This window comes from Zootoca vivipara, chromosome 15, assembly GCF_963506605.1.
Source record: "Zootoca vivipara chromosome 15, rZooViv1.1, whole genome shotgun sequence".
Classification (NCBI taxonomy): Eukaryota; Metazoa; Chordata; class Lepidosauria; order Squamata; family Lacertidae; genus Zootoca; species Zootoca vivipara.
This window is the reverse complement of record NC_083290.1, coordinates 21,361,959-21,377,687: the sequence shown is the minus strand read 5'-3', so window position 1 is coordinate 21,377,687 and position 15,729 is coordinate 21,361,959. Positions and strand designations below refer to the sequence as shown.

Genomic DNA, 15,729 nt, shown 5'->3' with positions numbered 1-15,729 from the left:
CGACCGGAACGCCAGCAACAGCTCTACTCTTTTCCTCCTTCCTAGGAACAGGTCCTTGACTACCATTGCCATCCTCAACTCTGCTAAGAAGGTTGCAGAAGCTGCTAAAAATCAGCGCAGCAGGAGCTTGGGCGGGAGGCCCACATCTCCAGGGAGCAGGCAGAACAGTAAAGGTGAGCCTTTCTTTGGCCGGTAGAGATTCTGTCTCAGAACCACCTTAAATATACGCACAGTTCTGGATCCAGACTAACTAGAGGTGTCCTGATGGGGACATTCACTGTCTCTAACACACTCCTCCTTTTTCTTTTAGTGTCCTTGACCAGTCTAATTCGACCATCATCTGGAACCAATGTTCTCCTGGAAGGTCGAGCGATCAGTACCCCTAAGAGTAAGTTTCTGAAGAGATGGTCTGTTATGGAGGGGTGTGTGGAAGCAGCCACATGTGGCAGGGCTGGCTTTGGGGGTCTCCTAGTCCCCTAGCCCTGCCATTTCTGGTCAAGCATAAATAAAACACAACAGGAAAATTGCACTCCCCTGCAACCTTGCAAAGAAAAGAAACCAAACTTGGCAAGTGCAATGTTCTCAACGGTAGAAAATGGCAGCGTATTACAAATTAAGTGCACACAGTTCATAACAACAAAGACTCCAACCAGGCAGTCAAATAGCTGCTTTAAGAGAGTCATGAACCCCTTCCTATGATGCGTCCACCAGTAACATATCATGGTGAATGAACACCATTCTTTTCATCTGTGGACTCCAATTCCCATCAGGCCCGGCCAGTGGTGGCTTGATGGGAGTTGTAGTCCAGCAGCATCTGAAGGGACAGATTTCTCCATTCCTAGTATATGGTCTTTCTTTCTCAGTGGTCTGAAATCCTGATGTGCATATATGTTTTTCTGGTCAAGTATCTCAGCCCTAATCCTCACGGCCATTTCTTGGTAGATCAACCCAGCACTAAACCTGCACTCATTGGTACCTTGCCCTAGCACAGTGTTTTGGCTTCAGGCTCCACTTCAAAATTGTATTCCATCTTCCTAAAGGACATTAGCTGACAGATGTGTGTTCACATGTTGACAACAGCTCTTCCTGAATCCCCTTCTTCCCAAATCTTACTGGGCAGATGAGACAGCAAAGGGTAGTTCAGGTGATTTGGTGGGTTGCCTGTCCCTAGTAACAGTCAGTCTGCAGGTTTTGGCTGGAAGGAAAGGAAGCTGCAAGTTTACATTTATTTCTGTATTATCTGTATTTTGTACCCTGATATTCCTAATCATGGCAGAAGGAGCCATGCAGGGCACTAAGTCATATCCCTTACCACTTGCAATGCTGACGGGCACCATTCTGATTTGCAAGATTTCATATTTACTAAAGGTTTGAAATTTACCTTTTGAAAGAATAAGATGAACCGCTGGATGCTGTGCCCCGAGACCCAAATTTTTTATTCACTTGCACAGGATTGTGGAATGAACACTGCCCTGACTGTACTTTAAGCAGTGGGTCATAAAGTTTGTGTGTGATGCTACAAGTTGTCCTAAACTGGTGGGCATTCGCGTTTGCATGCGTGGCAAAAAAAAAAAATTGGGGGTGGGGGGAAATGAAGGCAGTACTCTGTGAAACCAAATCCTCATGAAGCCAACAGGAACCTGTGCCTTTATTTTGGAAGGGCTCCAACGCTCTGTGATAGCTGCTGCTATCTTCAGTTTAAAAGTGATCGGCAACAGGACAGGGAAAGACTCTGCCCTGAGACCTTAGGTGACCAGGAGAGTGTCTCTTATTCAAAGCCACGCCGTGATATTCACAGCAAGCTGACTGCAGACATCTGACCCTCTGTGTCATCCTCTCCCCGACTTGGCTGAGTCGATAGACTCAACATTAACACCAGATGTCCTTAACTTCCTGACGTCAGCTTTGCGCAAAGTCTTGGGATGCCACAGCCGTGAAAACCGTGCCTTCCTTTCTGCCTGGGGGCTGGCACTGATGCTCAATTTAAGCAACATATGCTGTGGAGCGTGGGAGGGAGGGGACTGTTAATCCCATTGGGGGCCAAGGCTTAAAATTCCAGCTTTGCTTCCTAGCAGTGACACAAGCTATGTGTCACATTACTACTGCCTGAGCTAGCCAGGATTGAGCTGTCATCGCCCCACTGGCTCTGGGTCTCCCGGTCCTAAAATGAGAAGGAAACTATGGTCCAAAAACAATCAACAGACGCAGAGAGAAAAATACTCACTGTGCATGTGTGGGTTTGCACATAATGCCAACCCACTGTTTCTTCAACAAATCATGAATTGAACAAACAAGCCATAGTTTGGCTTGTTTCCAAGCTGTTCTTGTGCTTCTGTAGGCTGGTGAGTACCTTGGGTGTAGTACAGTATGCAAGCAAGCCATGGTTAAGCAAGTGTTTTTACTTTCGGCAGAACAGCAAGCCATAGTTAGGCTAAACGAACCATAGGTTTATTTGTGAGCCAGGATACTTAGTCCCTTAGGACATAATGCCAAGCCATAGATTGGTGTTACATGTATGAGCAGCTGCAAGACTTCCATCCTCTCTCTCCTGTTGTGTGCCAATATTCTGAACCTGCTTCTGGGTTCTCTGGAAACTAAGGAGCTGCTTCTGCATGCAGTTTGGTGTGCAGTCATTCCACTGATTCATCTAATCAGAACGGTCTACTCAGATGAGCAGCAGCTCTCCAGTCTCTTGCAGCTATCAACTAGGGGTTGAATCTGGGATATTGTGCAGGCATGTGAATATGGTTCCTCCCCAAAACCTGCCTACAATAATAATAATAATAATAATAATAATTTATTATTTATACTCCTCCCATCTGGCTGGGTTTCCCCAGCCACTCTGGGCGGCTTCCAACAGAAATATTAAAATATTAAAATACAATAATTTATTAAACATTAAAAGCTTCCCTAAAGAGGGCTGCCTTCAGATGTCCTCTAAAAGTCTGGTAGTCGTTTTTCTCTTTGACATCTGGTGTGAGGGCGTTCCACAGGGCGGGTGCCACTACCAAGAAGGCCCTCTGCCTGGTTCCCTGTAACTTGGCTTCTCACCGCGAGGGAACCGCCAGAAGGCCCTCGACACTGGACCTCAGTGTCTGGGCAGAATGATGAAGGTGGAGACGCTCCTTCAGGTATACTGGACTGAGGCCATTTAGGGCTTTAAAGGTCAGCACCAACACTTTGAATTGTGCTCGGAAACGTACTGGGAGCCAATGTAGGTATTTCAAGACCGGTGTTATGTTGTCTCGGCGGCTGCTCCCAGTCAGCAGTCTAGCTGCCACATTCTGGATTGATTGTAGTTTCCGGGTCACCTTCAAAGGTAGCCCCACATAGAGCGCATTGCAGTAGTCCAAGCGAGAGATAATTAGAGCATGCACCACACTGGTGAGAAGACAGTCCGCAGGCAGGTAGGGTCTCAGCCTGCGTACCAGAATTAACCTGTGCCTCCATGGACAGCTGTGAGTCCAAAATGACTCCCAGGCTGCGCACCTGGTCCTTCAGGGGCACAGTTACCCCATTCAGGACCAGGGAGTCCTCCACACCTGCCCGCCTCCTGTCCCCGACAAACAGTACTTCTGTCTTGTCAGGATTCAACCTCAATCTGCTAGCCGCCATCCAACCTTACCCAAACATTTTATTAGCCTGCTTACCCACATAAATCTCCATGAAACCATGAATGGCATATCAGGAGGCTGAAAAATGGAAGTTAAAGGAGAAGAGGTGAATTTTCCATATTTCAAACAGTTTCCTTCCCTTACCCTGAGCAATTAGGTGTTTGCATACCTGGTTGATTCCCCCATTTTTGTTACAGCAATCTGAGGAGGTCTGGCTGCTAGGGAGGGGTTTAGTATTGGCCACTCCCCCGCCTCACAACACTCCTTTCAATTCTTAAACTGTCCAGGTGAGCTTGTGGTAAACTTTGTGGTGTTTTTTCCCCCCCCAGAGTCTATTGACAACGTGACCTTTGGGGCAGGAGTCAGTTATATCCATCAGACCCAAACGCCAGCTTCAACTGCAGGTAAGTTGCTGCTGTGCGTTATTGTGGTTAGATAGAAAGAAACGAAAGACAGACAGAAAGAAAGAGAGAGAGAGAAAAAAAACCCAAGGCATATTAATATTTCTGTCGTTCCACTTGCAGGAGATCAAGGGACCCAGGACCCATCAAGTCAGATTATTTGCTTGCCTTCACCAGATTCGCCGTAAGTATAATAGATGCCTTGGCTGAGGCAGCTCTGCAATCCCAAAATCAGCTTGTGGCAAACAGTAGTTCTGCATGTTTTTGTCCCACTCTTCCTCCATAAAGCTCAGGGTGGCATACGTAGTTCACACACACTCCCCTGCCGTTTTATAGAGTGAGTGCAACAGGCCCAAGGTCGCCCACTGAACTTTGCATGAGAGCGGGGATTCGATCCTGGTCCCCCCCCACACACACACACACTTCTAGTTCTGCACTCCAATCAGCACTTGCACTCCATGCAATGGAGATCACAGACAGAATTCATTTCCAGGCACCAGTGCTGTTTCTCCCTGGCAGAAAGGATAACTGTTAAAGCCAGCGGTAACTGCCCTATTTGCAAAATGGCAGCGAAGCAGTGTGTCTTGTGGTGCAGCCAGCAAAGGGTTATTGAATAGAGAAGACGTTAACGTGCTGTTCATCGGAAAGCCACCCAAATGACCTTTGTTTCAAAGCTTGCTGATGGAAAATTATCACTGTGAACTGCAGTTGGGGGACAGATGTCAGAGTGCTTCCCATAACTCTCTTTCTTTTTAAAAATAGCTCTGTACACAAAAGTCTTGGAAATAAGTAACTATTATGTGCCATCTTTCAGAGCAAAACCCTCTCCAGGTGGTATCCGTCAAATAGTAAGTTAGGAAGAAGTATTCTAGGCCAGCCTTCTCTCTCTCTCATTCTAGTTTTCAGCGAGTAGGGATTTTGTTTACATGAGCAGCATTCAAGCAATTTTCAAGAAAAATAGCACTTGTCATGCCCATTCATTTCAATTGGTCTGCTCTGGGTAGGACCAACAATGGATGCAATCCTTGCTTTCCTCTTTAAAGAAAAGCAGATTCCCCATTGTTTGGCAAGACCCCCGTTTTGTGCAGATTTTGGCCACACGCTAAACTTGGTGTTGCTTGTTACAGTGCAGAATGACTAAGCCTGGAACGGATAGCCTGTGTTCTTTGAGATGTTAATTAAACTACAGCTCCCATCACCCTCTGTCCATGTAGGCTGGCGTTAATGGGAGCGGGAGTCTGATGACATGCAGCGGGCCAGATTCCCCATCCCTGCTCTAAACACTAGTTTGCTTAACCTATTTTTCAGAACTATTTTCCATCTCAACTTGTAGGTTGCCGCAGCCTCAGCCGTGGAAGATAAACTCTCCAGTGAGGGGAAGCAACCCTTCAAGTAAAGGGCCGAGGTGGTCCAGCCGCAAGACTCCCCGGCTGTAAGCCCCAGCTTGTAAAGAAGCATAATCATGTTTTACGTCCCCTCTGCAATGGCTTGAAGAGACTATTTGAAGATCATGGCTTGCTTTTGTAATTGCTGTATGATAAATGTCTATTTTGATACTGTTAATATTAGTAATTCATCACTGCACTGGTTGGGGCACACTCTGTATATACTTGAGCTTCTATATACATGTACTGGAATAATTTAAGTAAGTCATTGAGGCAGTTGAATCCAGGTTGGTGGGGCTGCACATCTTGTTTTGCTCCTGCCAAAGAACCAACATGTACTTGTCTCACAAAAAAATCTTTCTTCAAACATTTACCTTCACAGCTTTTATCTCATTTTACTTTCTGGACATGCGCCTTTTGAGTAATACCAGCGTTTAGTCCAGATCAGATCATCTACCGTAGGGAAAAGCCTTGCAATTATTTCCATGGAAAGAATGCGTGTGAAGAGCGCCATGCTGCAGTTGGACATCCATTATCATGGAATCCTTCCCCTCCACAGACCCCACGAAAAAGCCAAAGAGCCACAGGAAGTTTCCATACATGGGCACTCCTTCCCCGCTGAGTTCCTTCTGCCCTCTTGAAAGTCCGAATATCAAGACATCAGGAGAATCTGTGATGTCCTCTGTTTAGAACAAGGAGCCCTAGCCAGCAAAGGGAGGGGCAATGGTGCAAAGAGAAAGGACCAGGGTAGGCCTTCTGGCATCTGAGCAAAACTAGGTGCCTCTTCATTTCCAAATTTGACCTATAGGGCTTTGAAGAATTGTGCCAAAGCCATTCCCGGAGAAGAAACTTGGTAAGAGAGCTTTATTCAAATAATCGCAGCATGTGAATAACTTTATGTATACACAACCTTCCTGTTCTTATCTTAATAGATTATTTCTTGGTTTCCAGCCAGGTTCTTAACTTAGGCTGGTTATGATTGTATGCACAATAAATAAGAGCTAAGCTTACATGTTCAAGTATTTGATTTGATTGAAACCCTATCTGCTGTGTGTTTGTGTGTGTGTGTAACTTGTCTGAGCCTTTCGCTTGCTGCCTTCTCTAATACTTTTGTTTCCTTCATAGGTAAATAGTGTAATATCTGAAGACGATCTTGATCAAGAGACTCTCAAAGTTATGACCATTTTACTTAGAAATAGTTCTAAGAATATTATAAAAGAGGGGTCTGAAAACATGGCTGTTATGAGGGTCAAATGTAAAAGTGCGGTACTATGTTTAAATTCCCAGATGGGTTGACTGCATGACTTTCTAAGAATAAAAGGGTCTTTTAAGGTTAGACTAATGGTTAGTCTAGTTCAGCATTGGCTCTAACTCATAGGGGGCCAGTCAGCTGCTCAAGAAAGCTGGCATAAAGGACCTATTGGTAAAAACTGGCCTGTATGAAATTGTTTGGAGTTGTCTGCTTAGGGAGAACTGGATTATTTAACCTGTGTAGTTTTGTGCAACTTTTGCAGTTTATTCTGGAATTATTTTGGATCTTCTGTGAATTAGGGAAAAGCACTATCAATACAGAGAAATTAAACTAACCACCCATCCAGCATCAGAAATGCTCCTTCAGTAGTGGAGGCTACCAGTTGTGCATTGTGCCCCCTGCCTTGCTTTATATGTAGGATTAGGCTAATGACTTCATGCTTGGTGTGGGAGGAGCTTCTCTGCCTTCCATTCCACCTGTTGCTACAGCTTTGCCTCAGCCTTCTGTTGTGCTAGCAGCTAGATTCCATAATTGCTTAAGACAGGGGTTCCCAACAAAATTTTCTCGAGGACCCCTCATCAAGCCGCTATTGTGACAAGGACCCCCATTAATTCCTAATCCTAAATCTAATTCCTAATTCCTAATCTAATTTTTCCAGTAAGCTTAACACTGATCTTGGAAGGGTTAGGTTCAAGGGACGCCGACGATTTAGGTTCAATGGACACTGACAAATCGGTTCGAGAGTCACTGACTTACTTGCTTGAACATCAAATGCATTATCTTCCTCTTCATCTGTAGGCCTTTGTCGTTTTAACGAACCACTTTTTAACCAACGGTCCATTTTTAGCTACGCGAACTGTAGCTTCCGCGAAAAACAACGCTTTGTTTACAAACACGACTGTTTTGCAAAGAGGCAGCGCGCGCCAGGGAGGGGAATGGAGAAAGCAGGGTATCTGCGCAGTAGCGCACAAATGAAGCCGACGCGCGCAAAGCATCTTGGGGAGGTGAGCGTTAGTAGAATGCGTGCACTGCCTCTTTGCAAAACAGTAGTGTTTGTAAAGCGCCACCTAACGGCATACAGCAGAACTACTGCCTCTATCTAATTCTAGTTTTGCGCTAGACTCTGCTCATGCAGGAAGCGGCCAAAACAAAAAATCTGTTATCATACAAAATATATTTAATATATTTTTTATTCTAATAGCATCTTGCGGACCCCTCTGGCATAGCTCGCGGACCCCTGGGGGTCCCCGGACCACCTGTTGGGAACCACTGGCTTAAGAGGCTAATTTATGTATCAGAAATGGAAGAAAGGGGAAATCACAAAGGAAGAATATGCAAAAGTAGCTAACAGTTGCAGGGAGAAGGCCTGGCAGGCCAAAGCTAATAATAAAGAATTGTTCAGCTATGTTCAAAGCAAGAGGAAGAACAAGCAAGGGGTAGGTCCTCTGCATAGAGAAGATAGAGAAATGCTATTGGGTGATAGAGAGAAGGCGGAACTGCTTAACACCTAATTAGCCTCTGTCTTCACCCAAAAGGAAAGCAGTGCTCAACCTGGTGATAACAAAATAAATGATGCAAGGAGGGAGCTGTAGCCCAAGATAGAAAAAGAGGTTTATGGGAACACCTTGTTGTTGTTTAGTTGTGTCCGACTCTTCGTGACCCCATGGACCATAGCACGCCAGGCACTCCTGTCTTCCACTGCCTCCCGCAGTTTGGTCAGACTCATGTTCGTAGCTTCGAGAACACTGTCCAACCATCTCGTCCTCTGCCGTCCCCTTCTCCTTGTGCCCTCCATCTTTCCCAGGGAGTCTTCTCTTCTCATGAGGTGGCCAAAGTATTGGAGCCTCAGCTTCACGATCTGTCCTTCCAGTGAGCACTCAGGGCTGATTTCCTTCAGAATGGATCAGTTTGATCTTCTTGCAGTCCATGGAACTCTCAAGAGTCTCCTCCAGCACCATAATTCAAAGGCATCAATTCTTTGGCGATCAGGCTTCCTTAGGGTCCAGCTCTCACTTCCAATGGGAATACCTACCTACTTTAAATGAATTCAAATCTCCAGGACCTGATGAGCTGCACCAAATGGAACTAAAGTAGCATGTGGGTGTAATCTCAGAGCCTCTGTCTATAATTTTTGAGAATTCTTGGGAGAACAGGTGAGGGTCCTACAGACTGGAGGTGAGCAAATGTCCCCATCTTGAAGAATGGGAAAAATTAAGACCCAGGTAACTACTTGAGAGCTTGAGAGCAATACCAGGAAAGGTCCTAGAACAGATAATTAAATGGTCTGGCTGCTCCAGGGAGAGGTTCTGGCATTGAGGGTGTGTATGCTCCTTTCAGCCAGCAAAGTCAATACTCCAACAGAAGGGAAATTCCGGATCTGGTTGTAAAAGGGACTGCTGCTAGTTGCTGCCTGCACATTTTCAAGCCTATGGGCCACAAACCATTTTTTAAAAAAATCTGACTCACATCTGTATGGACTGCAGATTGTTCCATGCAGACAAGCCCTAGAACACACAAATGCTAATTCAACTCTGGTGTGCTTTCTGGCATCTTTTTTTTAAATGTCCATTTGTTTATTTAAAGCATTTGTTTACCCCTGTCCTACCCACAGAAGACATATGGAGCTGAGGTTTTAAACAGCGACAGTACATATAACCCTGTGTTTCATCATGTAACCCCGTCTTTGCAGCCAAGCAGCTCTCAGGCTGTCTGCCCAAAGCTGTGTCTGTGGTGCTGACTTCATACGTACAAGCAATCCATCATTGCTGCAGTCCAGTGAAGTTAGCCTCCTCCCCAAGGGAACATTGTCACAAAGAAAGGTCAGTTGTCCTTCTGGGAGAGTTGCTGTGCTAAGTTGGTTTCAGTGACCTAGTGAGATTCCTCTAACATCTGTCTCATACAGATTTCACCCAAATGCTAGGTAATATTTAATTCTACACAGGAACCTGCTGAACAAGTTCACACAACCCCTGGGTGGGTTCAGCAGCAACCATCTCCCACCTCTCCAAAAGCACCTTCATGTGCCCACCGCCCTTTATTTGCAGAGAACTCAACCGACCTCACTTCCCAAACCACAACAAAAGACTGCTCCACACACCTTTTTTTGATATTTATGTAAAACATTCTTGGCAAAGTTAAATGCAACACATTAGTACAAACTTGTCAAATATTTACAATGAATTTCAAGGGAGGACACCCCTGACCTGGGAAGAGATGCCACTGGTACATTTCTGAACCCAGAATAGTCATGTTCTTCTTTGGGGGTGGAGTATCCAAGTAAAATGAGGCAACAGCCTTTCAAGCACCCATCTATGTGACAAAACTGGATCAACTGATACGACTTCAGCCTAAGAAACTCCCATGGTATAAATAAAAAGGAGATGAATAATCGGTCCCTCCTATCTAGGTCTTTCTCCCTTTTCACCTTTTGGAAGAACACTGCATTCAAGGCAACAACCACAGCCATCTCTCCTGTATAAGAGCAGATTATGGTGGTAAAAAGGCAGGCTTGTGCCACCTTAGACTGCAGCTAGCAGGGTCACATTTTTAAATGGTCTTTCATCTAAAACACAGTGCATGCTTATAAAGGAAGCACCTTGAGGAAATGATCATATGAACCGTTTCTTCCTGAAGTGCTAATTTATTGCATGATCGGTGTGGAGTAGAGCATTCAAAAAAGGATCCCCTCACCACCTGCAGGTTGAAGTGGTATGCTCCCCCACTCTATCCCCTCCTTTTACATGATATGGGGCTGCATAGTCACCCACTCAGAATGGGACAGTATGGTCCTGAGAGGTGGTAGGATGGACAGTAGCATTTCAGAATATAAGTGAAAAATTCATTCATTCATTTATTTAAAAGGGGGAAAACACTTTTCTAAGTGGAAAGTTCACTGCGTATACCCAACTGCATTGTTTTCCTCCTTGGGTGAGACTTCATTATCTGTAGTGGTGGTGGCTTGTTTTTTTTTTTTAAGCCACAGAGGACCATTCGAAAATGGTTTCTCCAACTGCATTCTTAAAACTGCGCCATCCAAAATTCTGCAACTTTGTGTGCAAAGTGGCAGTGCTAAAAGAACTGAACCCAAGATCAATTCAGCCTTAGCCAGGTGCCCTGACAGCACACACTGAATCCCCCAGCTTGGTTTAACAGAGTCCTCTCCCTGCTCCCAAGCCTACTGAGAACCAAACCTCCATGTTCCCCTTATACCTAGGCTCCAGCTACCCAATATCCTACAGTGGCAGCTTTGCAAAGGGGATGGACTATATTTCTGCTTGGGGCTGGAGAGAAACTGTAGCCCTCCAGATGCTGTTGGGACTCCAAATCCCATCATCCCTGACTTTGCCATGTTGGCTGGAGCTAAAAGGAGCTAGAATCCAACAGCATCAGGAAGACCCTACTGGCTCCCCATCCCTGTGCTAATACCTTATGCCTCTTGCAGAACTACCATTTCCCCAGCCTGCAAATCATGACTGCGAATCCCAGATGGGCTTGCATTGTGCAGATATGTCTCAAGGATGGGTGGTGCTAGCCCTTCATTTCGATTCATTCTAATAAATTATAATACTGCAAGCCTTTGCTCTGCTCTCTGCCAAGCAGCACAATGAACAAACGAAAGTGGAAAGGAGAGCTGTTTTGATTCTGAAGGCAACCCTATTCTATCACTGAGGTTTAGAGGGGGGAAGCATTTCGGCAGTGGAAGAAAATTATGCTTTGGTTGAATGCCTCTTAGAGGTAGCCATGGTTAAATCAAAACAAGATAGCGGCAGTGAAATGCCCTGTTACAGCTTCCCCTTTATTGTTGCCACCTTAGCTTGAAAAGAGGGTAGGGATCTGGGATCTGGGCTCCTGCAAAGAAATGAAACACATCAATGACATCTCCAAACTCTCTTTAAACACACACACACACATACCAAGAGAAAAGAAAAGAAAAATCCACTCGCCGTTTTGGATATTCCAAGGCAGATTAATATAGACCATGAACAAATGAAACACAAAACAATCCAAAAATAAAAAAATGCAATAAAAATATAAAATACTGTCTGCATCCAAAGTTAAGACCATAAAATTGGTAGTTGAAAAACACCATTGCTGCAAAAGTACGCTATGCTTTTTTTAAAAAAAAGAAGAAGAAACACACGCTTGCCCCTCTTCCCCATCCCCACCCCACAGCAGGAAATTGTTCTTGCAGCACAATGACTGGCCCCCAACACCCTCCCAGACTGCGGAATAAAACATGGCAAGAAATGGAATTATCAGTTTATAGCTACATGCGTTGGCAGCCCCCATCATTACTACTAAAAAGGGGGGGGGACCTGTGTACTTTCTCAATCAACCTCCTTTTCTAATTTGTGACCCAAGTATTTTTGAGTTGAAACTGAATCACATGAGATTAAGAGGGAGGCGGCTTTTGCCTTCTTAAAACTTAACAGGTTCATTTGGCAACTCTTCCTCTTCTTTTGTTTTTACAAGTGTCCAGGATTCAAAGGGAACAGCCAAAGGGTTAGAGCTGCCCTGGGTGTGCCAAAAGTCTTGCCCACATTTGGGGCTTTTCCTTCTAACGCCACGTTGTACCACAAACCTGTCCGTTCAGTGTGACACATCAGAAGGCTGCCATCTGATAAAACACTTCCCTTCCTGCAACTAATTGTACAGTTTTTTTCCATCCTGGTCCATTTTGTTGCTGCAGGAAGAGCAGAAATACTGATAGAGAAAAGCAATTCTTCCTGCAGACTACATTATGTCTTATTCCCCAACCACCCCCAACCCCAAATAAAGGGAAACAGGAAGAGAACAAGCTGCCCGCTTTCCTTGACTTCTACAGTTTTCTGTGCTCTTTGATAACAATACTGATATGGTTTGAATCAGCACAGGATCTCCCACCTGTCATTAAAGAAAACTTAAGAATCCTTTAAAAAAAAGCTACATTATTACTTAAACACTGTTTGGCCTACCAACCTATTTACATCTTAAATAGAAACATTAATCACTTTTTTTAAGTAATCAAAATATATCTTTGCAAAAAAATTAGAATGCAGAATCTACAAAAGGAGGAACAGTAGAAAAGCTTTGCCCTCAGTCTTGGTGCCATGTTGGAATTTCAGCCCTGCTGCACGGAAGGAGGTTTGGCTTTTGTGCTTACCTGTCCAGTGAAGCACCTGTATGCTTTGATTGGCATGGAAAGGGGTGCACAACAGGCAAGATTGCTCAATGCGGATTAGCGGGATTAGGTGATGTAAAACAAGGAAGAAATGTTCTCATGCTGGCCTGAAAACGGCTGAAACATTGCAGGGACATTGAATGGGAAATTCGGCAAAGGTTCTCTGTCCCACTCTATCCTGCTTTCGGTGGATTTCTTGGGAATTTCGCTGTGGGCAAAACCTCAATTTGGAGACGCCAAACCAGGGGTGGGGGTGGTGGAGGAGCAGGATGAGACAACCAACTTGTGGCACTGGAAACTGACAAGGCTGAGCTGACCATGCACTATCTGATCAGCCTACCGAATAATAAAAAAGATGGAATGACCAAAGAAGCCTCCCATGCAGATAAAGCAGATTCACACAATTATTTTTTTTGCCAACCCCACCCTCCAAATCCCAGCCTTTCTAACAACATGATAATTGAATCCACAAGTTACACTGGCTGGCTGAAGGCAGCATCACCAAGAAAACCCTTAACACCTGGATAACTCAAAGGCAAGGTGGTTCACCTATGTGTGCGCCGTACCACTTCCTAATACAGGTAGGGGTGGCTCACGTGACTAGATGTTCCACCATACGGGGGGGGGGGGACACCCTGCACAGAGAAATCTAGAATGCCAGCAAGAAGGATTTTCGCCTAACCTTCCTGAAGGCATGCTATTTTTCAATGTGAGAATCATTCACTTAGTTCTGTCATTGCTGGTACAGAGGTTCACTGCCAGAACTACAATCTGACGTCCACCACCTAAGCCCAAATTAAGCTGTTATAGTGAAGTGTGGTGATGGCATGACAACTACAAGGCGGGGAGGCGTGAGCCAGAGATGGTGTAGGATCAGAGGAATGGCTAGTTTAGACCAAATCCCACCCTCTTAATCTGCCTTCTCCGCCAGCATAAAGTTACGACAACGAAATACCTTGTCATACCTAAACGAACACTCAACAGGGAGAAGGGAATGGCTGTCCCACTTACTTCCTCACTGCCTGTTCCTAGACACAATGGAGGATTGCAACTGACTCAGAAGAAAATCACAGCAGAGTGTCAAGAGCATATAAGCCTCAGCAAGGAATGTGGCTTGCATATATCTAGACTCGTGAGAGGGTGCCACGCCTAGAGTACTTTTGTGAAAGGGCATGGTGCACAAAAGACATCAATAAAGACTATGGTAGCCTCCTAAGCCCTAGGATGCTTTGATGGAAGAAGGTGCAGTAGCCCATTCATGGCATCCTATTTGTGCAGTGTGTGTTGTCATGGGAACTGCATCCTATGACACCATCCTGGAATTCCTGGCATCTCCATGTGTTGATTGGTGCCTTGTGTGCATGTTTAGTAAGTGGACACCGTTGGCAAGAATTACAGTGATTGGCTGGCAGCAACGTAGTTTCTGGGGGGGCTCTGGAAGTGCCTGCTGTTTCCATTATTTGAGCTTTAGGAAAACGAAAGCACACATTGCTTCTGTGCTTTTCACACACAGCTGCTGCGAGAGCGCAGGAACCCAACTCAAAGCATCAGGTCACCAGATGCTTAGCTAGCCAGTAGGGCCTTTCTGATCTCTCTAGGCATAATTTCATTCTACTGCCATTGTTAACACTTCTGTGAATTAAAAAGGAGAGAGAGAGAGAGAAGAAATGGAAAAGGAAGTAGTGTAAGCCCATTTCTAAGATTTCCCCTTTTAAGTGCTGGTAGCCTGGCAGTCTGTAAAACGCTGGCAGGAGGCAGCTCCACAGCCTCCAGTGGCATGAATGATGGAGGAATGTGGTCCCACAGATACTTTTAGGGAATTGTTTTTTCTCCTGCCAAAGGTCAAATAGGTCCTCTCCTTGTCCACAGGGTCTGGACTGTGCTGATCTACATGGCACTTTCCAGGGAAGAAGAGATTGGTTTGGTTATTTTTTAAAAGAAAAGGAAATCATTGCTCGACTTTGGCCAAAAAATAAAAACCAGGTATGCACACGCGTGTGTGTGTGTGTGCGCACGCATGGATGATTTGTTCGGTTTCCTCTAAATCGCATCCATGCACACGCCGTTTGTTAGCTGCTCTTTCATAAAGAGTTCCAGAAGGAGGTTCTATCCACATTCCATTCTTGCTGATGGGCAAAATCCAGATTTCTTCTGCCGTTTCATATCACGAATGAGGACTTGTGCCTGAAGTCACCCTGGAATGGAGAAACAAGAAAGGTTTTCAGGTGGTGGGGGGGGTATAGAAGTTCTATAGGGTACACCTCCTGCAACTGCTTGCCCCAGCCTAAATTAAAGCAGTCATTCTATGGAACGGAGTCATTATAGGCCATTTTTTTATCCTACACTTAAGACTTATGAGGGGTTCTGGCTACATCAGTCCTGTGGCTTCAGAATGGAGGCGATGGAGTCAAGAAAGCAGCACTCTGTTCTTCCTCTTCCTCAGCCTCCCACTCACACCTACCACATGTAGTGCTCCAACCAGCACAATCTCCTGAGACTTCCCTGGCCTCTTCCTGTAGGTGGAGTCACACCAAGGAAGCTGCAGCTCACCCTTTAGCTTGTGGTTCTGAATGACTCCAGGGCTCCGTAAAGCAGTCACCTGTGTGTTTCTGCTGCAGGGTAGATATTTTGTTTCTCTCACCTGCCTGAGAAGGTCAGACAGGATGGGAAAGTGGCAACCAGATCAAGCCGCACATGGGCAGTAAGGGTGCTTGTTAATGGCACTCGCTCACATTCCTCCCTTACTTGCCTCGCTTCACTCATTCCTCCCTTTCTTTTGTCGGCTTCCCTAGTGTTGAAATTTAGATTGCAAGCTGCTTGGGGCAGAGACCGGGCTTCCTCCATTTAACTTTCAAGGTGCTTTGTTCTGCCTCATGAAGCTAAATAAAAGCCCGGATTCACATCTACTCTGCACTTA

General features: G+C 45.3%; 2 protein-coding genes across 3 annotated transcripts in view; one reads left to right on the top strand and one right to left on the bottom strand.

Annotated features, from left to right (window-relative positions):
* NCAPD3 (non-SMC condensin II complex subunit D3) overlaps positions 1-6,401 on the top strand; it is a 48,005-nt gene extending 41,604 nt beyond the window's left edge. For both annotated transcript variants that reach the window (XM_060268381.1, XM_060268382.1), the window contains 5 exons: positions 46-173; positions 311-388; positions 3,944-4,018; positions 4,139-4,199; positions 5,349-6,401. In XM_060268381.1, the coding sequence (XP_060124364.1) occupies positions 46-173; positions 311-388; positions 3,944-4,018; positions 4,139-4,199; positions 5,349-5,451 (445 nt within the window). In that variant the 3' untranslated portion in view covers positions 5,452-6,401. The remainder of the gene's footprint in view (positions 1-45; positions 174-310; positions 389-3,943; positions 4,019-4,138; positions 4,200-5,348) is intronic.
* Positions 6,402-10,556: 4,155 nt separating this feature from the next.
* The window catches only part of JAM3 (junctional adhesion molecule 3), a 77,107-nt gene continuing 71,934 nt past the window's right edge, over positions 10,557-15,729 (bottom strand). The window contains exon 10 of the mRNA XM_060268585.1: positions 10,557-15,007. Coding sequence (XP_060124568.1) covers positions 14,972-15,007 — 36 coding nt within the window. The 3' untranslated portion in view covers positions 10,557-14,971. The remainder of the gene's footprint in view (positions 15,008-15,729) is intronic.